Source organism: Protopterus annectens, chromosome 1.part0 (assembly GCF_019279795.1).
Source record: "Protopterus annectens isolate FY-2018-M chromosome 1.part0, PAN1.0, whole genome shotgun sequence".
Lineage (NCBI taxonomy): Eukaryota > Metazoa > Chordata > Ceratodontiformes > Protopteridae > Protopterus > Protopterus annectens.
Window position 1 is genome coordinate 1,257,897,556 of NC_056725.1, and position 27,434 is coordinate 1,257,924,989.

The 27,434-nt window shown below is 37.9% G+C and overlaps 1 protein-coding gene across 18 annotated transcripts in view; it reads right to left on the reverse strand.

The window, feature by feature from the left end:
- The window catches only part of SNAP91 (synaptosome associated protein 91), a 2,005,574-nt gene that overhangs the window by 1,265,836 nt on the left and 712,304 nt on the right, over window positions 1-27,434 (reverse strand). For all 18 annotated transcript variants that reach the window (XM_044066094.1, XM_044066049.1, XM_044066072.1 and 15 more), the window contains exon 3: window positions 7,462-7,537. In XM_044066094.1, coding sequence (XP_043922029.1) covers window positions 7,462-7,537 — 76 coding nt within the window. The remainder of the gene's footprint in view (window positions 1-7,461; window positions 7,538-27,434) is intronic.

The window sequence follows — 27,434 nt, forward strand, 5'->3', positions numbered from 1 at the left end:
CAAAGTAGGTGAGTATGCCCTTTCCCCAGGGACTGTGGAGTCTCAGGAGTCACATGTTCCTTCTCTGCATGCTCCAAGGATTAGCCTCAGAGCATTTGCAACAAAGTGTCAACATACACGTGTGTGTGTGTGTGTGTGTGTGTGTGTGTGTGTGTGTGTGTGTGTGTGTATAAAATATATATACATATACAAAACACAATACATATTTTATATAAGTGTCTCATCAAATACCAAACACTCAGAAAAGCAAACAAACAAACACAGATCATTTTAGATAAAATCTAAAATGACTGAAAATAACAAAAAACAAAAAAGTTCACTTTCCCACATACCCAAGATCATACAACAGTGGGGGTAAGGTCAAATTCCCAGACCCTACTGCAATGCAACCTCGTATAAAAAAAAGTAGTCAGCAAAACCACCATAACAAAGAACATTCGCTCAAATAACTGTTGCTCTTATAACACTAAAAAAGCATTTGCTGATATGACCTGCAACTATTTTGTGTGTGTATAAATACACACATATTCAGAGAGAGCGAGAAACAGACACACGTGTGTGTGTGTGTGTGTACTGCGTTCATGTGCACACACATACATGTAGAAATGCAAATTTTGTAAAGGGAATGATCCTATGTGAATAATTATATTACTATGTCAAGTTACATGTTTAGGAAGGGCTACATCAAGGATATAGTGGAGAACACAAATTTCAGACTAGTGGGTGACATCTGTGGAGAAATTGTGGGCAAGTGTTGTTAGTATGCAGGCAGTCTGAAGATGAAGATGAAGGTTGCAAACATTGTTAGACATAGACACAACTTAGGTAAGGCACATGTAAAAGACAATACTATAAGTCATGGAGGAATAAACTGTGGAACTGTAGGGACTATTGGAAGGAATGGTGCAAGTTGAGAACTGGAAATGCAATGTGGTCAGCACAAGTCTTTCATGGAAGGAGGGAAGTTAGTAACTGAAAGAAACTAAATTACATTAGAATATGAAGTACTGGGACACAGCAAGAAAAAGCAAGTTAACAGCTCATAACAGCAAAATGATCTTCACTGATAAAGTTTCTGCTTGTGTAGCAGGAAGGAAAGAAAGAATGTCTTCAGCAGCAGTGAGACTACAGTAGCAAACAGAGTGTAGAAATTCTGAATGAGTAAAGCTGAAGGAATACTCTGACTTTAAGAGCCTGGCAAAGTACAGTTGTGCACACTTACCATAAATGTAGATGTTCGAGTGTATTCACTGTTGCAGTCATTACATTTGGGTAATCTGCTTGTAGGTAGCCCTCAGTCGGCCTGATTAACAAAGTCTTGGGTCCTGCGTCGGTTGCTGTCCCTTCTTCCATGACGTCAGGTTGTCAGGGATATAAAACATGCAGCCGACGCCATTACATCAGTTTTCTTGCCCCAGATGTCAGGTACCCCCCAATGGGGAGCAATTAAATATAAAAGTACAATGATATACCTCCAACAAAAAAAAATACACCAAAAAGGCTTTTAAGCATAGTGAAGGAAAGTAGAGGTATAGCCAAAAGATGTTAGGGGGCTGGAGGGAGGGTAACCAGGACTGCAACAGTGAATACACTCTAACATCTACATTTATGGCACGTGTACATACCTGTACTATGTTCTTCGTGTTTCACTGTTGCAGTCATTACATTTCGGTAGATTCCCAAAGCTATGGTTGGGAGGAGGAATTTAGACAGCATTAGGACCAGCTATAAGGCCCTGCAAGACTGCAATGGCAAAGCCACCTCTGGATTTAGAGAAAATTGGCAAATGATAATGCTTGGTGAAAGTATGCACAGAACTCCAGGTAGCAGCTTCTAGGATGTCCCTGGTAGGGACACCTCTGAGAAAGGCTGCAGAGGTAGATGCAGCCCTGGTGGAGTGAGGTCTGATCCCCTGGGTGATAGGTTTTCCCTGGTGCTTATAGCAGAAATGAATGCAATGGCCTATCCATTTAGAAATGGTTTGCTTTGAAATAGCCTTCCCCTCTGCCCCTGCAGCAAATGCCACCAGCAGCAGTTGTTCAGATTTCCTTTGAGGTTTAGTCCTGTCCAAGTAGAATCTAAGTTGTCTGTGCACATCTAAGGAATGCAGTATCCATCCCCCTTTGTTCTGTGGATTGGGAAAGAAGGTTGGCAAATGAATAAACTGATTAAGAGCCACACTGCATACCACCTTGGGCATGAAGGATGGACTGGTTCTGAGGGACACCCTGTCCGCATGAAAGATGATGAAAGGCTCCACTGCCATAAGGGCCTGTAATTCAGATACCCTTCTAGCTGAAGTGATTGCTAAAAGGAAAGCTGTTTTCCAAGAAAGAAATTTTAAGTCTGCAGTAGCAGCTGGCTCGAAAGGAGGTAGAGTGAGTTTCTCCAAAACAAAGTTAAGGTCTCAGGCTGGGGTTGGAGCTCTCCTGGGTGGTCTCAAATTTTGGCCCCTCTGAGGAACTGCTTGAGCAGTGGATGAGAGAAGAGGGGAGGTTCTGTGTTATAATGAGCTGAAATGGCTGAGGCGTGGATTTTAATGGAGGAAAAAGACAGGCCCTTGTGAAGCATCTCAGTTAAGTATTGTAAAATCTGAGGTAAATTGGGCCTGCTGTGCTCATCCCTTGAGATTGGTTCCAGGCACAGAATCTTTTCTATTTTTCAGCATAAGATTTTCTAGTACTAGGCCTCCTTGCCTATAAAATGATATCCATCACAGGTTTACTGAGGGATGGTAGGGGAGAGATTATGTAATTAGCCAGGCTGCAAGGTTCAGTGTTAGAAGCTGTGGGTGCAGAATCTGGTTCTCCTGCTGAAACAACAGGGAAGGCCTCTGAGGCAGGTGCCACGGGGATAACCATGAGACACTGCGCAAGAGGGGGTACCAGTGTTGGCGTGGCCAGTCTGGAGCAATCAAAATAATCCTTGGTTTGTCCTGTTTGATTTTAGTAGTACTTTGGAAGGCAGAGGCAGAGGGGGGGAAGGCACACACTGATGTTTTTTTCCAGCTGAAGGACAGAGCATCCACTTTCCAGGCTTGCTTGTGGGGAGTCCTTGTGCAAAATATGCCCAATTGGTAGTTCTGTGGAGAGTCAAACAGGTCTGTACCTGGGCTCCCCCATTTCCTTATCAACATGTTGAAAATCCTTGGTTCCAGTTTCCATTCGTGTGGGTCCATGAGGTTTCTGCTTAGTCCGTCAGTGTATTTAATTTTCCTGGCGGGAATTGAGCTTGTAGGTGCACTTGGTAGCTCAAGGCTGTGTTCCACAATGCCATAGCTAGTCTGCAGAGGGGGTAAGAATGTGTACCCCCTACTTGTTTATGTACCACATAACAGTGGTGTTGTCCGTCTTTGCCATAAGTTGTCCTGGAAGAATGTGGTCCTTGAAGGCTGTAAGGGCATTCTGTACAGCTAACATTTCTTTTTGACTGACATGCAGGTGCATTTGACTTGGGTTCCATTTGCCCTGAATGCACTTCCCTGCCAGGTGATCCCCCCATGCATAGTCTGTCTGATGCGTCTGTTAGGGTTTGGGCGGCAGGGGGTAGTGTGAAAGGTAGTCCCTTGTTTTGGTGGCAGGCCTCTGTCCACCAAAGGAATTCTAGGTGTAGGCAAGGTATGATAGGAATCATTGCTTCTAGATCCTGAGAATGTTGACACCATAGGCTTTTTAGATACCGCTGTAGTTTCCTCATATGCAGTCTTGCATATGGAATTAGAAGAATGCAGGAGGCCATGAACCCCAAGGCTTGCAGTATTTGTCTTGCAGATAGCAGGGTTTTTTTGGCCACTTGTTTGAAGTAGGTTGTCAAATTAATTTGTTTCTCTGGCATGAGGTAAGCCATCTGGGAAGTTGTATTCAAGCTTGCTCCCAGGAATATAATTTGTTGACAGGGTACCAGGTGTGATTTTGTTTCGTTTATGGTGTACCCCAGACAAGTTATAACCCTTTGTACAAAGGCCAGATGATTCAAAAGTATGTCCCGGCTTTCTGCCTGAATTAGACAATCGTCCAGGTGTGGGTATATCTGAATATTTCTTTGCCTGCAAAATGCAATAACTGGAGCTAGGCACTTTGTAAATACCTTGGGCACAGTAGATAAGCCAAACAGCAGTGCAGAGAACTGATAGTGCGTGTAGCCTGCTTTGAAGCATAGGTATCTTCTGCAAGATTCCCTGATTGGGATGTGTAGGTATGCTTCCTTCAAATCGAGTGTTGCCAACCAGGCATCTTTGCCTAGCATAGGAAGTAATTGGTGAAGAATCAGCATCTTTAATTTTTGAATTTCCAAAAAGGTGTTTAGAGTAGACAGGTCCAGGATAGGACGCCATGAATTGTCTTTTCTGGGTACCAGGAAAAGTCTTGAGTAAAAACCTAGTCCCTTTTCCTTTTCCGCTACCAGTTAAATAGTCCCATGCTCAAGAGAGAAAGTACTTGTTTTTGGGCCTCTGCCCACTGATTTGGGGGTAGGTCCGGCCACCCACTTGGTGTTGGCAAAATGTGGAAGTGAAATCTGTATCCCTGGGACACTATATTTAAAACCCATTTGTCCTGGGTAATGAGTTCCTAGTTCTTTGCATGAAGAGCAATCTTTCCCCCCAAAGTGGCAGTCAGTTGATAAGTGCTTGGAAATTTTAAACGAAAGTCATTGAGACAGTTTTCCATAGGGGGAGTCTTATTACTCACAGATTTGGAAGTGGAGGCCCCCCACTGCTTAGTCCTGTGTGCCCCCTGTGACTGAAACCTGGGATTTTGCTGTGTCTGTGTTTGGTTTGAGAAGACCTGGTAGGGGCTGGAAAGGACCAATTCTTAGAGGGCCAGTGCCTACTAAATCTAGGAGGCTGAACTTGTAAGAAATCTTTAAGTTTTCATAGATTTAGCTTCATCTTCCATCTTTTTAAGAACTTCCTCAGCCTTGTTGCCAAACAGGCGGTCCTGATTTAAGGGAGCATCCAACAATTTAGCTTTAACATGATCAGGCAAAGACTGCTCCTTTAGCCAAGCATGCCTTCTGAGCACAGACCCAGTAACAGCAGCTCTGCAAGAGGCCTCTAATGAATCAAAACCACACTACAAAGTATGTTTTCCAACTTATTCAGCAGAATGCATTAAATCCTGTAATTCTTTATTTTCCACACAGTTAGGAATCAACATCATTTTCTGTTTAAGTAACCCAATGACATGTTGCTGATGCTTTAACATGTGAAACTGGCAGTTTAAAGCCCTAATGGCCAAGGTTGCATAAGTGTAAACCTTCGTACCCCATCTATCCAGTGCCCTGGAGTCTCTATCAAAAGGGGTAGGATTTTTAGCAGTAGAAGCCTTAAGACCCATGGGCCCCTGTAAAATAGTCTCTGGATCCGCAATAGGATTTTTAAAAATGAACTTGTGTGACTCAGGGACCCTGTAGTATCTGTCAGGTTTTCTGGGAGCAGGAGGCAAGGAATCAGGGGCCAAACTAGATTTCAAAAAGGCATCATCAACAATGTCTAATACAGGAGGAATAGCTAAAGGCCTATGCTGAGATAGGAGTAAGAAATCAATAAGCCTCTTTTTTGAATCAGAAAAATCCTGGCATTCACAGTGGAAATGCTCCCTTAGAGTTTGCAAGGTTTCCCCAAAAGAAAAATCCTCTGGAGGGGAAGCAGTGGGAATTGAGTCCTGTGCATCAGAATCCTCATAAGTAGATAAGGGCAAATCCAGATCATCAGAAGAATCAGGAAAAACAGAATCCTGATCAGAAGATTCATAAACAACTTCAGTCCTAGGCCTCTTAGAAAGGGGGGATTGGCTACCCCTGATTAGAGTTATTAAATCTTCAGCCATTCTTATCATTTGTTTTTCAGGCATAGAGGCCTGAGCATGTGGCCTGGGCGTCGGTTTTTTAGGCATGGTTCGAGATTTAGGCCTAAGTGAAGAAGGAGGCGTTGGTTTAATATGCAAGTCCGTAGGTCTGAATACACCTTCAGAAGCCGGTGCCTACACAGCGGCTCTGGACTCATCCAAGGTAGAGACATCCGCAGGTTTCACAGTTGAAGCATCTCGCGGCATACTGGACTCTGAATAGGTCTCGGTAGAGGCCTGCGAATCAGAAGTAGCGAGTATCAGGGGCTGCGAAAGTGCCTTACTGTGTACCGGCGAACTTGTGACTGGTTTAGGAGAAGCGTCGTCAGCAGTTTTGGACCTTGGCGGCCTGTGTCTGTCTTTATCTTTGCATTTTTTCGAATCCCGGTAGTTGGATGGCTCACCGACGACATTTCTGGATAATTAAACACAGAACCGAAATATTTAGAGGCGAAAATATACCGACGACGGATAGTGTGCTGATTAAACAAAGCACAAAGCCAACAGCAAGGTACGTCATGGTCAGGGCCTAGGCAAGGAATACAGTATGAATGAAAATCTTTATGAGGTATTTGCTTTCCACAAGTAATGCAATTATTAACTTTTACTGACATCGGTAAGGAGCAAGAAAAAGTTTCCCGAAAAGGGGTACTTAGCTTTAGTTGAAGACTTCGGTTCTGAAACTCGAAAATGAAAATTTCAGGAGTCGGCCGACCGGCACTTGCGATCTGCTTCTGTTTCGGGCACCGCATGGCAAGAAAGACTGGTGTAATGGCGACAGCTGCATGTTTTATATCCCTGATGACCTGACGTCATGGAAGAAGGGACAGCAACCTACGCAGGACCCATGACTTTGTTAATCAGGCCGACTGAGGGCTACCTGCAAGCAGATAACCCAAATGTAATGACTGCAACAGTGAAACACGAAGAACATCTGGGCTATATGCAATATCATCCTTCTCAAACCAGGAAATGTCTCTGTAAGCAGAAAGAGACTCATTTACTCTGTCTGTAGCTGCAGGAAATCCAAGCTGCATCTATTGCACAGCAAAAAAAAAAAAAAAAAAAAGTGTAGTCCCACTTACAGGGTGAGGATATTTTCCAGTACTGTAGTAAGGGTACCCAATGAGGTGTAAAATACAACTTTTGTACGCCTTTTCCTAATGCAAAAACAACAGACTGATCTCATATTATCAGCGAACCAGTGATCAGCTAAAAGTATGCACTGAATGATAACAACATCTAGTTGGAATGAAGATAAGGTCAGGAATAAAGCACTCAGTACAGTGCTCTCTACAGCTACAATGAACACGTGAAATGTCACCCAACAACCAGCTTCTCTGTACTAGTGTGGCCTATTATCAGTTGTTTGTGATGCATGGAATTTGTCTGAGCCTCCTTCCTAGACAGAGGTTCCCAGTCACCTGGGAGGTTGCTATGGAAATATAAAAGTGGACAAGAAGAACGCTTAAAACATAAACTGGGATTAAATAAACTTTTGTGCTGAAAACTGGTCTATACAGTGATTAATATTCAAACAGCAGTTTTCTTTAAGTTAAGCTGGTCAAAGCTGACTGATGAAAAACTGATGTTTACAGAAGAAGCAGCATCTTACCATGTGAACCACTTTTGTCCAAAAAATTGCTTAGATTGAACAGTGTATTTCTAGATGCCAAGTACTGGATGAATCTCTGCAAAACGAAAAAAAAAAAACATTATTTACTAAGAGTTCAGAGCTGTGAAAAAGATACTTAACAATGACTGCCACCCTCCAACATTCTGGATGGTTTCCAGCCTAGTGTCTTTGACAAGAAAAGCTTAGACTGCCCACAACAGCTGGCAATGAACATTCCACTGATAGGATCTTAATGAATTAATTAATACATTTTACCTTCAGCACAGTGCAACACTAAGTAAAGAAAACAACTATGAAAAGGGTATGTGAATCTTTTGTGATGGGTAACTCATTTTCCTAGGACACACTGCAAATATAATCCCCACTCCCTGTAAAGCATGTGACCATACACTGGCAGACATTACTGGAAAAAGCTGTAATACTTTCATGTGAACACTACTGTGACATAACACAACATTAATGTCAAAACTGTGCAATAACTAATCCGTACTTTTTGCACTATCAGTCTAACAACAGAGACTCACTGAACAATGACCAAATGAAAAGTAGTTGTTACTGCATTGTGAGCTGTGCAACATCTACAGAGTTGTTCACCTTTAAAGACAACAAAAAGACTGGCATAACACATGGACTTTCAATGTTAATGCTATACTCCCACATGTGAAATAAACTTTAGCAAGAGAACCAAACAAGACGGCAAGGATGGAATCACTTGAAAGGACCATTCACTTCCAAGGCAGGCTGTGCATCAGGAGTTTGCCAGAAAGTACATCCCCAGTTATCATAATGATGGTTATATCATAACATTCACTGTGTGCCCACCTACAGCAAAGTAGTAGTGCCAGATATCTTAAGAACTTGTTCTTTTCTTTATCTGAACTCTATCCCACCTTCAGTATCCCATGAACAGGTAAACTACACGCATATTCTTGTACTTCTTCATGCCTGATGATCAGTGTAGTGACTTGTTAGTTGAAACACACCCCCACAGTACCGCCTCTGACACAGATAAGGCAATGTGTACCATAACCAGCATTAAAGGAAAAGATGCGGGGGATAAGGCCCTGGGATGAAGTCAAAAAGCTAACTAAACAAAAAAAAAAAAGAGAGAGAAAGAATGCCCATCATATACTTTTGGTACTGCTTTTAAAATCTCAAAAGTGGTCTGCAGTAACAAAAAGTGGCTGGCAGCAGAGGCTCAATGGTTTTGTCTTACAACTCCACATTCCAGCGTTCAAGGTTAACTTACTATTACTTTCTGTGTGGATTACCGTGTTTGCATTTCTTCCCACTTGTATCGGTTTTCTCCTTATACTCTGATTTCAGTCTCACCTTCCAGAAACATGCTGACTTACTCACTATACTAAACTGTGCTTGCATGTGTATACATGTATGTCTGCATACAAGTGTGTGTGTGTCTATATATATATATATATATATATATATATATATATATATATATACACACACATACACACACACACACACACACACACATATACACAGACACACACACACACACACACACACACACAACCATTCATTAAGTTAATAAATGTTAAAATAAAAATTACCCAGTTAGCAAACACTAAATTAAAAATAAAAATATAACCATAAATATCTAACACATAGCTGCTTCAGAAAGCATAGCAAACTACTAAACTTGTTTCAGAGTTTTTATTAAAAGAAGTCTTGTAAAATAAGACACATGTTCCAATGTTGATGATAAATATATAAAGGATTAACCTGCATTAGGGAACCGGGAAAAAGCCAAAAGACACAACAACTACTAAGATAAAAATGTAGGGTAATGAAGTAAAGATGAGACACTGGTATTTTCCCACCTACCTGTCAAAACAGAGCGATTTAAGGAATGGGTAGTGGAAATTATCCAAGAGTTATTAGGGAAGATAGAAAGTACCTAGAAGTTATAGCTACTGAGTAGCATAAAATAAAAGCGGAGTTTAAAAATAGGGTAGAAATAAAAGAAAAATAGATCTGATTAAGAAGTAATAAGAATTACTTAGAGGGGCTGACAAATGGTAAAGTATCACAAAACAAGAGGAATCTCACAGAACAAAAAAGAGGCACACTGCAGAGTGCTAAACAGAAAATAAGGGAGTAACTGGATAATATGGAGTAACTGGATAATATGGATGAGTTTAGAAATATTTCTTTTAAGCAATTGCATTTTTGACAATAACTCCAGAACACAAAAACTTTAGCCACAATGATTTAGACAATGGAAAGTAGAAAGAGTTGTTGCCAAACTTAGGGAACCTATAACAAGAAAAATAATCAGAGATCCTGTAGAAGTATTATAGATATTTCGGGAATTTTATGAAAATCTGTACAAAGCAGAGAAGTGGGGAAATTAAGAAAAAGCACAAATAGAAACAATTATGGAATACTTAAACATGTCATCTACCTAACAGCTAAGATAGGAGGAGATGATAGAAAAAGGTGATGCATAACCAACATGCAGGGAATTCTCCAGGAATAGATGGTATTCCAGTGGAAGTTTGGAAGCCAGAGGAGAAGAAAGTAAGGAAGATCTGGAAGGTTTTGTTTAACAGTACTTTAAAAGGAAGGGAGGTATTAATATCCTGGAAAAAAGCTGTGGTGTTTGTAATACCTAAAGATGGTAAAGACTCATCTGATCCAACTTTATATAATTCCATTTCAATTTTAAACCATGATCATAACATGATTATGTCTATAATGGCTAAAAGAATGGCAAATGTGATGACAAAATTGACAGATATGGACCAATGTGGTTTTGTGAAGGGGGAGGCAAACATCTGACAACATTAATAGAACAATGATAATCCAGAAAGTAAGAAAATACTGCTGTTCCTGGTGGGTCTTGAAGGAGAGAAAGCATTCAACAGAGTAAACTGGGATTTTAAGAGTAGGGCAATGGAAGCATTTGCATTTCCTGATCCAATAACAAGGTTAATTAGAAGGATATTGAAGGCACTGGAGGCAAAAATCAAAGTGGGAGGGTCCCTCTCTGATAAGTCGTGTCTGAACAGAGGGACCAAGCAGAGGTGTCCTCTTTCCTTTTTGTTACATTTATAACCACTGGCAAAGAAATCAAGGGACTCAGAAATTCAAGGATATACTTGGTATGGTGTTCAAGAAAAGTTTGTTTTATTTGCAGATATTTTTATTTTGTACCCGATGGAACCAGAAAAAAAGACCTCTCAGTGTTGTGGAACATTCTGAGACAGTTCTGGGTTTTATCAGGATATAAAATTAACGATAAAATAAAGGCTATAGTTATAAACAAAGTACCCACACCACCTGAATTGGTTCAGCAATGCCAATATTTACGTGGACATGATAAAATTAAGTACTTAGGAATATGGATTAAGATGGATTCTGTTACAGCAGCTAAGGATATTTGGAAAAGACTAAAGAAAAGATAAAACAAAAACTGAGAAAATGGAAGCCCTTGCCTGTGGATAGCAACATACAAGCAGTAAAAATGTTTTCAGTCCCTTAAGTTTTATATACAAGTTAGGTATATTTGCATTAATCAGAAGAGAAGTTGAGGACAGTAATTAATAAACAGTTGAAGGATTTTATTTAGGAGTGGAAGAGGGCAAGAGTCAAATGGGAAAAGTTGATCTTCCCAATAGAAAAGGAGGTCTATGATTACCTGATTTGAAGAAATATTTCTAGAGCTACACAGTTAAGACTCATATATGACACAAGCAGAAAGCTACAACTCTAACTGGAAAGGGATGATGAAGCGTGCAGGTAATTTAAGAAATAAGGAAAGAATGGGATTTGGGACGCAGATTTTTAATGAGAACAACAATAGTCACATATATTATATATTCACAAAGTAACATAAAATACACTAAAAACTAAGCCAACACAGGAATGGAGAAAGGAGATTCTGCCTATAGGGTTGACTGCATTTATGGGTATAGAGAATAAGCAAGAAGGGGCTGGAATTTACTGCAGGAAACCAGCAAAGGAAGCAAGGCATTGGGAACAACTAATTAGAGCTGGAAAGTTAACAGAATGGAAAGAGGCCAAGAAGACATTTGGATTGCAGGCTAGTGATTGCCTTCCCTGTCGGGGATTGATAAGAGTATAGACAAAGAGAAAGGGATGAGGGAATCCTAAATGAAAAACCTGCACTGATTGAGTTTCCAAATGAATCTAGAACAGAAACCCCTATTTAAAAAGGGATAATTAGTAGGGTATATAAACATATTGCACAATAACTATAGGAATCAGTCAGAAGAGGTCAGATAAAATTGGGAAGAGCGATTAGATATGCAGTTCCCAAAGAAGCAATGAGAGGACATATACATGGCTCCCAAATATGCAACAAAGTCTAGAAGATTTAGGATTTTTGCCTGGAAGAGTTTGCAAAGATACTTTCACACCCCAAACAGACTCCAAAGAACTTTTCCTCAGTCAGATGACAAATATTGGAGGTAAGAATATAAAGAAAGAAATAAAGAAAGAGGTAACCGACAACATATGTTTTGGGTCTGTAATGAGTTGTCACTCTTTAAAAATCCAGTACATAGTACTTTGTCAGGAATACCAGGTGACCAAATGAGTATAACTGAGGAAATGATTTTTTGAGCTGGGATGCAGGATCTGAATTGCCTAGACCACAGTAAGGCCTTGTTAAGTTTCACTCTGGTGGTTGTCAAAAATTGAATTACTAGAAAATGGTAGTCAAAATCTAAGCCGAGTACACTTGAAGTAGTGAATATTGTAACAGAGATAAAAGAACAGGAAGTGGGATGTTTAGAAACGGGTAGGAGTAACTAACAAAGATAAATGGAAATTGTGGGAACAATACATGCAGAAAAATGTTTTGGAGAAGGAAGGAGGTTTAAGATAAGGCAGGAACTGAACAATTTAACATTGTTTATATGATATATAATAATATATGTGACGTACAATGTTTGTAAATGTGAACTTGTTAATATGGTTTGATTACTTTTATATAAACGTAAGTTTGCCTGTGTCACAAGCAATAAATTCAATAAAGGTGTTTAAAAAAAATAAAAAGCTAGATGTATCTATTTATGCATTACTTATTGCACTTTTGTTACCCAGGAAGGACCAAATAGGTAAATGCCATTTACAATGGACACCAGGGTTGAAACTTCCATTAAATATTAATTTAATATCCTGAAAATAAGTTTTATAAATATAACATTAAAGTTAGATATTAAAAGTATAGTACAGTTTGCATAATGTACGAGTGGAATGAGTTCACAAAATACAATATTAAAGATGGATATTAAAAGTAAAGTACAGTTTACGAGACTTCAAAGACGGCTGCACCTGACCAACAGCTTCATTTCAGCTCTCGCAGTGTGAAAAAAATGAGAAGTAAGGCCTAGTAATTATGCCAACTTGAATAAAATTCAGTTATTGGCTAGTAAGTACGCTGCCTGGTGGATGAGCAAATTTAAGGACCTGAAAGAAAATCAACTAGAAAAAGTGAAGAGTAAACATTGACTGGGAAAAATCCTGCAGCTGTTCAGCAAAAGCAGTTCAAGCTCCAGCTTTGGTACAAGACATGGCTTCCAGTAATTTAGAAGAATCAAATGTACTCGGAGCTGATTAAAATAAATAAAACACTGAAGGAGTATATCAATGCAAATAACAAAAGGCTAGATAAAACAGAAAAAAAATGCAAGTATCAGAAGCAAAAATAAAGAAAAGGCTAGATGAGTATGAAACTTCTCAGAGAGACCCGTTTCAAAAAACAGTAAGAGTTCCAGGATACAGCACACAGAAAAAAAAGAAACTAGGTCTTACCATAATGTTCCATCTGTGTTGTTGATTTTCATTCAGCTCGAGAGTTTTTGGCTGGCATGAGCTTGGTATAAGGCCGACTCAGTTCTGAGGACGGAACAGACATCCCATCCATAATGAATGAATGAAGATTAACATCAGATACTGAGATTTTCTGCTGTATCAGAGAAACTGGAAGGTACAGACTATTAATTTTATAAAAGCACAAATAAGCAACTGGACTGGTATTCCACAGAATGATTTGTTAACTGAAAGGGGACATTGAGCCAATCAGCCAAGACAAGTATCAGTAAAGATGCAATCATACCAATGTAAAGAGTTGATCCTGAACAAACTGTAGCAGAAGAGCAAAGTATAAAAACTGGAAACAGCAGAGTGCAAATAAAATGATTACTCACAGGACACCAGGAAGAAAAGTAAATTTATTTCAGCAATCTGGGAATGTTGAGAGGCATGTGTGAGATTCAAAGTGGATGTATCCATATGACATCAGAATATTTTTTCATGGAGGATCAGACACTTTCTAATGGCAGAACACGCTAAGGAGGCAAAGCAAAAGTCTATTCAACGAAAAAAGTGAGCCTTCAAACAGAAGGGAACTCTGCTTCTCATTCTTCTGACAATAAAGCACATAGGGAGACTTTGTGAAACCTTTACTGGTTTATACTAAAGAACTTGTGTATTTTAACTGTGATCTGCAGTTTTGCTTCAGTCCTATGTGTATATTGTAAATAGTTTTTACCTTGTTTAATAATTTGTCTTAAAATGAGAATACTGTTTGTCATTTGTTGTCTTTTACTTTTCTTGGAAAACTTAATAAAATATTTTGAAAAAAAAAAAAAAAACCTTTACCAGTGTTCCAAAAGAAAATGCTTGAGAGGCAGAAAAAAAGCACAGACATTGAATAGAAGAATCAGGAGTAGCTTGGACTCGAACCAGAGTCTGGTATTAGGAGATGAAGAGGAAGAACAGCAACACTGAAATTAGTGAATAAATGTGAAATTATAAAACATCAATCACATTTGTGAAACATTGGTTTGGAAGAAAAAACTGGCTGACAAAGACTGGACTTTTGTTGACTTTGTTAAACCTGTTGGTAGAACATAAAGCATATAACCCACTTTGTGTCATTAATGTTTAGAAGGACACAGAAGAGGAAAAGGTAACTGCATGTAAAACAATTTTTGTTCTTAACAGTATCTGCATAAAACATTTTATTATATAACTGAAGCACAGACCTCCTCCAAACACAAAATACACAATGTATAGTCCGCTTTCCCGCACAATAAAGGGATTTCCTCCAAAATCAAAAAACGTTTCCTCCACCGATAGTTGCAAATAAATTTATTGTAGTAAACAGTTAAAACAAGTTAAGTCCACCATAAACCAACACCGGTAATCCGTTTCTTGGTTTGGCTAAATAACAGCAAACAACCAACACCACCAGCCCGTCTTACAAATAAACCATGAGATTGAGCTCGCTTTCGTCCATAGATTACTGGACTTCTTCAGAATCTACGTATTCCATTCAGATGAGCTCTTAAATACATATCTAGAAGTGCCAGTTGTTCAATTAACATAATTAATTGTAATTGCAATTAGTTTTAAAGGTATATGTAGTTTTGTAAAAAACTGTCTTTTGTAATACAAACCACTTAAAAAATGTGTCCATATAACACTGTTACACATACTTAAGAATACATATGTATATGTGTGTATGTGTATGTTCATCCAACCCCTCAATTTTTTAAAATGTACGCATATTAATATAAATGAATATTATTTAATAAACTAAGTTAATGTGCCTATAATCGTTCCTATAAAGTGTGTTGATATAGTATTAAAAAATGTATTTATATAGATGTTTATCCAATATATAAATAAATACATAAATATTGTAATATATGTGCAAGAGTATAACTATAAACATAGGTGTACATTTAGTTATAAGTAAATATAAATACATAAATAAAATATAAATATATATATATATATATATATATATATATATATATATATATATATATATGTATATTTAAATATATTAATTATTACCAATAAATAATGCACAATGTACCATTAAAATATTAAATATAGAATATTAAATATGATGTATATGAATTAATAAAATAAGTGTATGATAAAATATAACAATAATGAACACTCATAAAACCTAATAAAACACTGAAAATGAGATAATTGACAATTGTCAATGAGTCCACTAATGTGAATATTTACATATGTCATTTTTCATTATTACACTGTTTCGGGTTATTGGCCAGTATTTTTAGCACTGGTTTTATGGATATATATATGATCATTCAGGCCCTTATGGCAACATACATCCAATCTCATCTGCCAAATAAGTTCCCTGAATTCCAGGAATGTTTCCCAGTCTCCCCCTCTATCACAGGCCTTTACTTCCTCCAATACCCAAAACTTAATGTTTGCATTCTTACACATACTAACGTGTCTGTATAATGCATTATTTTCATTTTTCTTTGATATATCTCTCATATGTTCATATATTCTCGTTCTTAGTTGTCTTTCGGTTTTCCCCACATAATATGCCCAGCAGTCCAAACAGTATGCTAGGTATACCACCCATTATAACAACTGTAATATTTATTACTTCTAAACTTGCATCCTGTGTTTTTTAACCATAGTTCCTTGCTTCCTGTCAAAAAAGAACATTGGGCACATCTACCACACTTAAATGTGCCCACTCTTCTACTTGCTCCTTGTTCCCTATGTGTATCTTTTTTAAATTCAAACATTTTCTTTAAATTTGTGTTCTTTCTATAACAAATTTTTAGTGGTTCCTGAAATATTGATGGTTTGTTGGTCATTCTGGAGAACATATTCCAAACCTCATTTATCCCTTTCCTTAACCAACCAAACCCATAGAAGTATGTTAATGTCAACCGGGGTGTATTTCCTATGTGGGTAATCTCTGTCCTTTCATCATTGTTGTTAATAATGATCGTATTAGTGGACTCATTTCTACTCGTGTTTACATTCATATTTGTCATAGGGATATTTCCTAGAAGTGGCATATATCTAATATTTCTTTGTTTTATAACATCTTTTTTAACCCTTTTTATGAGACCGTCGGGGTACCCTCTTTCACTAAATAATTTGTAAATTGTCTTCATTTCTTCCAAAAACTCACCCCTGTCACTGGTCATTCTGGAGGCTCTTATCATTTGCCCCTTTACCACATTTTTCTTCAAAAATAAGGGGTGGTCACTCTCAAAGTGGACATAAGAATTGGAAAAACAAGCTTTTCTATATATTCTGGATTTATATTTCTTGTCATTTTTGTTCTTACTAATAGTAACATCCAAATAGTTCACTTGGTCTGATGTTAAATCAAACGTAAACCTAAGGAACGGTGTAGTATTGTTTATATACTGTATAAAGTCTTTCACCTGCTGGGTCGTGCCATCCCATATAATAAAAATGTCCAGAAATCTGAAATATTTCACAATATAGTCTTTGTATTTTGATTTTAACACGAAATTCAATTCCCAGAACAACATTATTATATTGGCGCACAGGCCGACCCCATTGCTACACCGTCCTTTTGATGATATATGTCCCCTTGAAAGTAGATGAAATTATTTTTTAATACTAACTCCATACTTTCTAAAACTAATCTGAAGTCATTGTTATTCAGAAACTTAAAATCCACCAACATATGTTCAAACCATGTAAGTCCTACATCATGAGGTATAACTGAAAACAGGTCTTTTACATCGATTGTTATGAACAAATATCTGTCTTGGTATGGGATATCATTAAATTTCTTTAAAAAATCCCAAGAATCAATTAAAATGTGGGGGTAGTCTTTGCTAAATTGTTTTAATTTTGTGTCTACCAGTATCGCCAGAGGTTGTGTTTTTGAACCCTGAGATGTAACTATAGGTCTCAAAGGAGGGTTGTCAACCTGCTTGTGTATCTTTGGGATTCCAAATATTTCTGGAACTATAGGTTTAGGGACTTTCAAGTAGTTATACATGTCTACATCCATTAGCCCTTGTAGTAAGTTGTCCTGAAGGATGTAATCTATCTTCCTATAACACATATTCATCTCATTTTTAGACGCTAAGTTATATCTATCTTCATTGTTCAGAATTTCCAACATCTTTTTGGTATAGTCCCAGTGGTCCATAAGGACCACACCTCCCCCCTTGTCAGGTTTCATAATTCTTAACTTTTCATTTTCTTGAAGTTTTTTAAGAACATCCTTTTCCTCTGGGGTTAAATTACTAAAATCTTGTGTTTTCTCATTGGGTACAAATCCTTGTCTTACCATGTCTATAATTGTTGTCTCAAAATTCAAAATGTCAGTATGAAGGGGGGGATTAAACACACTTCTCCTTTTTAATTTTTCACTATTAGTATTCGTGTCCTGAAGTAGTAATCCCAGGTTCAATTTTCTGGTAAACAATTTTATATCTATCAAAACTTCTTCCATTTTCGGCTTTTTCTTTGGTACAAAGGAAAACCCCTTTGTAAATAAACCAAAAAAAGCCGGAGATATTTATAACTCCGTAAAATTGTAAATGTGAAAATTCTCCATGGAGTGTATACTGCATGGTACTAAATCAGTTGGCCCCCCTTCCTTATCACAATTTAATAATGTAGTCTCCTGACCTTCCCTACTGTTGTTCTGAACCTCGTTTAAGTTAGTACTATCCTTATTTGTAGTTTCTGTCAATACTGGAACAATTTCCTTATTATAAAAATGTGAACATTCTATCTGTGTCTCGTTCCCCTCTGTTGTTTTGCCTGATAATTCCCTATTGCCTCTGCATATGAAAAGTGTTGACTCTGATTCCTGATTCGGTCCGATCTCCGGGGTCCCTGATCTTCCCCTAAAGGGTCTTCCTGGTTATCTCCTCATGTCCACAAGACTTCTGCCTATTGTTGTAAAGGATTCATTTGGGTATTGTTGGAATCCCTGTCCCCACTGAATCGTCACTTCTATTCGTCCATAAAAATCTCTTATTGTTAGTCCTGTTCCCAGGATTTACATAAGCTCTCCCTTCCTATATTCTCTCAAATCCGCTCAATTTTGTCACATTTCCTCTTATAATTTTTAGTAACATTAAAATCAACATCCTGCAGTACACCACAGTATACATTCTTATATTCTTGTACTGTAAACAACAAATCATTACTAATGTCATGATATAATTTATCAACACATTTTTTACTTGCATTTAAAATTTTTTCATTACTATCTATCATGGCTTTTAAAATAGATAGTCCACAGTCATTAAGCAATTCCGTGATGGTATTAAATAATTCTTCATCATTGCGTACATTGTTGGGGTATTTTATCAGTCTAAGTCCCTTAGGGACTATCTTCTGTTCCACACATTTCTTTAGATACCAATTGTCCAAACTAAGATTACGGTACCTGTTAAGCTCCGTTTCAAGAAGCTTACATTTGTCCTTGTATCGGTAATTGTCGTCAATGGTTTTGTTTTCGTTGTGTCTATTCTCTAACGAAAACGATTTATCAAGCCACTCGTTGAAGGCTATGTTGTTATAGCCCTCTAAAACACGCTGTCCTCTATTAAAGTGCATTTTTTTGTTATTTATTTATAGGCAACAGGGTCGGTTATTTCATTAGACCTCACTGGGTCTATACCGTGTGGTCAACGGAGCCCCACCGGTGAAGAGAGACGGGAGGAGGTGACACGTGAAAGCGCTGGGGTGACGCACAACTCCCGCGTCCAGGTTACAACTGAACGAAATACCAACATGGCTCGGGAGGGAGCGAATGGTTATAATAACAACAAAAAAACGCACTTTAATAGAGGACAGCGTGTTTTAGAGGGCTATAACAACATAGCCTTCAACGAGTGGCTTGATAAATCGCTGCTAGAGAATGGACACAACGAAAACAAAACCATTGACATACCACCGATACAAGGACAAATGTAAGCTTCTTGAAACGGAGCTTAACAGGTACCGTAATCTTAGTTTGGACAATTGGTATCTAAAGAAATGTGTGGAACAGAAGATAGTCCCTAAGGGACTTAGACTGATAAAATACCCCAACAATGTACGCAATGATGAAGAATTATTTAATACCATCACGGAATTGCTTAATGACTGTGGACTATCTATTTTAAAAGCCATGATAGATAGTAATGAAAAAATTTTAAATGCAAGTAAAAAATGTGTTGATAAATTATATCATGACATTAGTAATGATTTGTTGTTTACAGTACAAGAATATAAGAATGTATACTGTGGTGTACTGCAGGATGTTGATTTTAATGTTACTAAAAATTATAAGAGGAAATGTGACAAAATTGAGCGGGATTTGAGAGAATATAGGGAAGGGAGAGCTTATGTAAATCCTGGGAACAGGACTAACAATAAGAGATTTTTTTATGGACGAAATAGAAGTGACGATTCAGTGGGGGGACAGGGATTCCAACAATACCCAAATGAATCCTTTTACAACAATAGGCGCAGAAGTCTTGTGGACGATGAGGGAGATAACCAGGAAGACCCTTTAGGGGAAGATCAGGGACCCCGGAGATCGGACCGAATCAGGAATCAGAGTCAACACTTTTCATATGCAGAGGCAATAGGGAATTGTTATCAGGCAAAACAACAGAGGGGAACGAGACACAGATAGAATGTTCACATTTTTATAATAAGGAAATTGTTCCAGTATTGACAGAAACTACAAATAAGGATAGTACTAACTTAAACGAGGTTCAGAACAACAGTAGGGAAGGTCAGGAGACTACATTATTAAATTGTGATAAGGAAGGGGGGCCAACTGATTTAGTACCATGCAGTATACACTCCATGGAGAATTTTCACATTTACAATTTTACGGAGTTAGAAATATCTCCGGCTTTTTTGGTTTATTTACAAAGGGATTTTCCTTTGTACCAAAGAAAAAGCCGAAAATGGAAGAAGTTTTGATAGATATAAAATTGTTTACCAGAAAATTGAACCTGGGATTACTACTTCAGGACACGAACAATACTAATAGTGAAAAATTAAAAAGGAGAAGTGTGTTTAATCCCCCCCTTCATACTGACATTTTGAATTTTGAGACAACAATTATAGACATGGTAAGACAAGGATTTGTACCCAATGAGAAAACACAAGATTTTAGTAATTTAACCCCAGAGGAAAAGGATGTTCTTAAAAAACTTCAAGAAAATGAAAAGTTAAGAATTATGAAACCTGACAAGGGGGGAGGTGTGGTCCTTATGGACCACTGGGACTATACCAAAAAGATGTTGGAAATTCTGAACAATGAAGATAGATATAACTTAGCGTCTAAAAATGAGATGAATATGTGTTATAGGAAGATAGATTACATCCTTCAGGACAACTTACTACAAGGGCTAATGGATGTAGACATGTATAACTACTTGAAAGTCCCTAAACCTATAGTTCCAGAAATATTTGGAATCCCAAAGATACACAAGCAGGTTGACAACCCTCCTTTGAGACCTATAGTTGCATCTCAGGGTTCAAAAACACAACCTCTGGCGATACTGGTAGACACAAAATTAAAACAATTTAGCAAAGACTACCCCCACATTTTAATTGATTCTTGGGATTTTTTAAAGAAATTTAATGATATCCCATACCAAGACAGATATTTGTTCATAACAATCGATGTAAAAGACCTGTTTTCAGTTATACCTCATGATGTAGGACTTACATGGTTTGAACATATGTTGGTGGATTTTAAGTTTCTGAATAACAATGACTTCAGATTAGTTTTAGAAAGTATGGAGTTAGTATTAAAAAATAATTTCATCTACTTTCAAGGGGACATATATCATCAAAAGGACGGTGTAGCAATGGGGTCGGCCTGTGCGCCGATATACGCCAATATAATAATGTTGTTCTGGGAATTGAATTTCGTGTTAAAATCAAAATACAAAGACTATATTGTGAAATATTTCAGATTTCTGGACGACATTTTTATTATATGGGATGGCACGACCCAGCAGGTAAAAGACTTTATACAGTATATAAACAATACAACACCGTTCCTTAGGTTTACGTTTGATTTAACATCAGACCAAGTGAACTATTTGGATGTTACTATTAGTAAGAACAAAAATGACAAGAAATATAAATCCAGAATATATAGAAAAGCTTGTTTTTCCAATTCTTATGTTCACTTTGAGAGTGACCACCCCTTATTTTTGAAGAAAAATGTGGTAAAGGGGCAAATGATAAGAGCCTCCAGAATGACCAGTGACAGGGGTGAGTTTTTGGAAGAAATGAAGACAATTTACAAATTATTTAGTGAAAGAGGGTACCCCGACGGTCTCATAAAAAGGGTTAAAAAAGATGTTATAAAACAAAGAAATATTAGATATATGCCACTTCTAGGAAATATCCCTATGACAAATATGAATGTAAACACGAGTAGAAATGAGTCCACTAATACGATCATTATTAACAACAATGATGAAAGGACAGAGATTACCCACATAGGAAATACACCCCGGTTGACATTAACATACTTCTATGGGTTTTGGTTGGTTAAGGAAAGGGATAAATGAGGTTTGGAATATGTTCTCCAGAATGACCAACAAACCATCAATATTTCAGGAACCACTAAAAATTTGTTATAGAAAGAACACAAATTTAAAGAAAATGTTTGAATTTAAAAAAGATACACATAGGGAACAAGGAGCAAGTAGAAGAGTGGGCACATTTAAGTGTGGTAGATGTGCCCAATGTTCTTTTTTGACAGGAAGCAAGGAACTATGGTTAAAAAATACAGGATACAAGTTTAGAAGTAATAAATATTACAGTTGTTATACGAAGGGGGTGGTATACCTAGCATACTGTTTTGACTGCTGGGCATATTATGTGGGGAAAACCGAAAGACAACTAAGAACGAGAATATATGAACATATGAGAGATATATCAAAGAAAAATGAAAATAATGCATTATACAGACACGTTAGTATGTGTAAGAATGCAAACATTAAGTTTTGGGTATTGGAGGAAGTAAAGGCCTGTGATAGAGGGGGAGACTGGGAAACATTCCTGGAATTCAGGGAACTTATTTGGCAGATGAGATTGGATGTATGTTGCCATAAGGGCCTGAATGATCATATATCCATAAAACCAGTGCTAAAAATACTGGCCAATAACCCGAAAAAGTGTAATAATGAAAAATGTCATATGTAAATATTCACATTAGTGGACTCATTGACAATTGTCAATTATCTCATTTTCAGTGTTTTATTAGGTTTTATGAGTGTTCATTATTGTTATATTTTATCATACACTTATTTTATTAATTCATATACATCATATTTAATATTCTATATTTAATATTTTAATGGTACATTGGGCATTATTTATTGGTAATAATTAATATATTTAAATATACATATATATATATATATTTATATTTTATTTATGTATTTATATTTATATTTACTTATAACTAAATGCACACCTATGTTTATAGTTATACTCTTGCACATATATTACAATATTTATGTATTTATTTATATATTGGATAAACATCTATATAAATACATTTTTTAATACTATATCAACACACTTTATAGGAACGATTATAGGCACATTAACTTAGTTTATTAAATAATATTCATTTATATTAATATGCGTACATTTTTAAAAAATTGAGGGGTTGGATGAACATACACATATACACATATACATATGTATTCTTAAGTATGTGTAACAGTGTTATATGGACACACATTTTTTAAGTGGTTTGTATTACAAAAGACAGTTTTTTACAAAACTACATATACCTTTAAAACTAATTGCAATTACAATTAATTATGTTAATTGAACAACTGGCACTTGTAGATATGTATTTAAGAGCTCATCTGAATGGAATACGTAGATTCTGAAGAAGTCCAGTAATCTATGGACGAAAGCGCGCTCAATCTCATGGTTTATTTGTAAGACGGGCTGGTGGTGTTGGTTGTTTGCTGTTATTTAGCCAAACCAAGAAACGGATTACCGGTGTTGGTTTATGGTGGACTTAACTTGTTTTAACTGTTTACTACAATAAATTTATTTGCAACTATCGGTGGAGGAAACGTTTTTTGATTTTGGAGGAAATCCCTTTATTGTGCGGGAAAGCGGACTATACATTTTATTATATAAACCGCATGTTACATAGCAAATCATATTTGTGTAATAAGTAGTCTGGGGGTCTTTTAAATGTGAGAAAGAGGGTAAGTCTTTTCAGTGACTGTTATATGTGATAAAGATATTAAAGTAAACAGGTACTCTTAGTTTTATGAAATATAGGCATTATAATGTAAAAACAGAAGAAAGGCTGGACAAAAACAAGTTGACATTAACATACTGTAATCTTTGGCTATATGGTGGATGACGGGGGGTGTAAAATGCATGGATTATGATATATGTAGACTTGAGATGTTTTTTCTTATTTTTGCATAGGTGAGTGTCTGGATTAATGCCAGTGAATCTAAAAATGAGTGTTTTTGGTAAGAAAGTAGGCTTGAAAAATGAGACAAATGATGAATTCCAAGAGAAGTGCTAAGTTTCTTGCATATGCAATAATATTAGTTTGTTTTTTTTTTCCTTTGTCAAATATTCAGTATGTTAAGAAGTCTACAGCGAAAGGCAGTTGTACATTCTGTTTCCACAGAAATGAGCTGTTGAAGGGTGCAAGCAATTAATCTTGTGAGTTCACAGAATTGTCTTCTTAAGGAAATGCAATGCTTAAAAGTTCAAGGGCAGTAAAAAATAAAGTTTGGAGTTAATGGAAGTGAATAAGATAGCAGCTTTTATACAAACAATGTAAAATTTAGTTTTATTTAAAGATAGCTAATGCACTTTTCATAAGGCTAAACGTTAATGTTTTCTAAACGTATACAAACTGTTTTTCATATTTGGGAAGGGAGCAGAGATATGAAAAGAACAGACAGCAATCAGTGCAAGTGGGAGCACAGGCTATATCATGCGCTTTAGTCTGGGTAATCTTAGATTTAAGTCAAGTAATGCCTTGTGGGTGCAGCTGTCAATTTGGGACAATGGTTCCTATTAGGAGGGTTAAACTTCATTTTTTAAGGTGTACATAGCTGCGTGTGTTTGTTCTAATTTAATAGTTCATGGGAGTGTTCTGCAAATGTATTTAGTTTTTTGTTTGAGGGTTTTTATTGAAACAAAAATGTCTTGAAAAATGTGACATAGGTTTAAATGGAGATGACAAGAAACATCGCCATAAAAGTTCAACCTGACAAACAATAGTGTGTACATGTAACACAGATGTAGCAAACACACATTCAAAAAAGCTGTCCTGTATAATAGGTGGGAACAATAACTTAGCATAATGCCTATATTATCCATACTATTTTGGAACGTAAATGGCTTTACAGGTATAAACAAAAAGTTAAGAGTATGGAATTATATTAAGAACTGCAGAATTTAAATAGTAATGCTGTAGGAAACACATTTGGAAAGAAGTGAGCATGTGAATTTGATAAAGAATTTCAGAATGGATATCCAGCAGAATATCAGGGACAAAAGAAAAGACAGTAGTTACAGTAATTGTTAAAGGAGCTCCAACAGTGATAGAAGAAGAGAAAAAGATAATAATGATACATGTGTGACAGTAAGGGGCAACTGGAAAGTGAGGAGGATAATTCTGGCATAGATTTATATATTCTACCAAAAAAGTACAGTTGTATACACTTACCATAAATGTAGATGTTTGAGTGTGTTCACTGTTGCAGTCATCACACTTGGGTTATTCTTGCCAGGGGTAGCCCTCAGTCGGCCCGAATACCAGAGACTTAGTATTTCTGTGTCAGTTGTTGTCGCTCCAGGACTGATGCCAGGTAATCAGTGGTATAAATACAGGCAGCCGACACCATTACATCAGTTTTTCTTGCCCCAAATATCAGGAGCCCCCAAATAGGGAGCTAGGTTATGGTGGAATAACACCACCAGTAGAAAGTAAATACCAAATGTCACTGTAAGGAGTGAGGAAGAGAGAGAGAGAGAGAGAGAGAGACAAGGGGATGGAGGGTGGGAAACCAGGACTGCAACAGTGAATACACTCGAACATCTACATTTATGGTAAGTGTACACAATTGTACTATGTTCTTCGTGTTTCACCGTTGCAGTCATCACACTTCGGTTGATTCCCAAAGCTGAAGAAACGGGTGGAGGCAGTCAAGAAGAGTTGGGGCTGGCTAGAATGCTCTGCAGGACTGCGGTTGCAAAGCCTGCCCTGGATTTGGAAAAGATAGGCAGGTGGTAATGCTTGGTGAAGGTGTGAACAGAACTCCATGTTGCAGCCTCCAGGATGTTCCAGGTAGGGACCCCTCTGAGAAAAGCTGTAGAGGTGGCAGTTGCCCTAGTGGAATGTGTTCTGACCCCCTGTGGGTGCGGTTTCCCATGGTGTTTGTAACAGAAATGGATACAGTGCACTATCCATTTGGAAAAGGTTTGTTTTGATATGGCCTTGCCCTCTGCCTCTGCTGCAAAGCTGACCAGTAACTGGTCAGATTTCCTAAAGGACTTGGTCCTTTCCAGGTAGAATCTGAGCTGTCTGCCCACATCTAAAGAGTGCAGGATCCTTCCCCCCTTATTTTGAGGTGTAGGGAAAAAGGTGGGCAAGTGAATAGATTGGTTTAGAGCCACACTGGACACTACTTTAGTCATGAAAGTTGGGTCAGTCCTGAGGAAGACCCTGTCAGCATGGAAAATAATGAAGGGTTCCCACAGCCATGAGTGCTTGTAGCTCACTCTTCTAGCTGAAGTGATGGCCAGAAGCAAGGCTGTTTTCCAAGAGAGGAATTTTAACTCTGCTGAAGCTGCAGGTTCAAAGGGGGTAGTGTGAGCTTTTCCAACACAAAGTTAAGGTCCCAAGCAGGGGTAGGGGCTCTTCTTGATGACCTTAAGTTGTTAGCCCTTCTAAGAAACTGCTTGATGAGGGGTGTGAAAATAGAGGTGGCTCTGTGTTGTAATGAGCAGAGATAGAGGCATGGATTTTAATAGAAGAGAAGGATAGGCCCCTGTGAAGCAGGTCTGCTAGGTAATCAAGGATGAGAGGTAAGGAGGGCTGTGCTGATTCTGCTACTTTATCCTGGATCCAGCAGCAATACCTTTTCCACTTGTCAGCATATGATTTTCTAGTACTGGGTCATCTGGCTTCATGTATAACATCCAGGACTTGCTTACGAAGGCTGGCCACTGGAGGAGAGGTCAAGGAATAAGCCAGACTGCCAGGTTCAGGGTCTGCAATTGTGGATGCAAGAACTCTCCCTCTTGCTGCGTCAGGAGAGTTGAAATCTGAGGGAGGTGCCATGGAGACAATGGTGACAGGCTGCGCAATAGTGGGTAGCAGTGTTGGCATGGCCAATCTGGGGCAATCAGGATTGCCCTTGGTCTTTACTCCCTTATTTTGAGTAACACCCTTGTAAGAAGAGGTGGAGGGGGAAATGCATAGATTGAGAGGTTTACCCATTGGAAGGATAGGGCCATCCACTTTCCAGGCCTTGCTGTGAGGTTCCCTGGTGCAGGATTTGCTGAGCTGGTGGTTGTTGTGGAAGGCAAATAGGTCCAACTTCGGGGTATCCCATTTCTGGGTTACGAGGCTGATGGTGCTGTGGTTTAATTGTCACTCGTGTGGGTCTAGGAGATTTCTGCTTAAGTTGTCTGCCAGAGAGTTTTGGTTGCCTGGCAGGAATTGTGCTAGCAGGTGAATCTGAATGACTGAAGCCATGTGCCAAAGGGTCATGGCTATACTGCATAGTGGGTAAGAGTGGGTTCCTCCCTGCTTGTTGACGTACCACATCACTGTGGTGTTGTTGTCTGTTTTGATTAGTAGAGGCTCTGGAGAGAGTAGGGTCTGAAAGCTGTCAGAGCATGCTGAACAGCTAGCATCTCTTTTTGGTTGATGTGCAGATGAATTTGATTTGGGCTCCCGTGGCCCTGAATGCACCTGCCATCCAGGTGTGCATCCAAGGCATAGTCTGATGCATCTGTGGTTAGGGTCTGGGCAGCGTGGGGTTGTGAAAAGGGAAGTCCCTTGTTGTGGTTGCATGCTGCTGCCCACCAAAGAAAATCTTTCCTTAGACAATGTATCATAGGTATAATGGTTTCCATGTCCT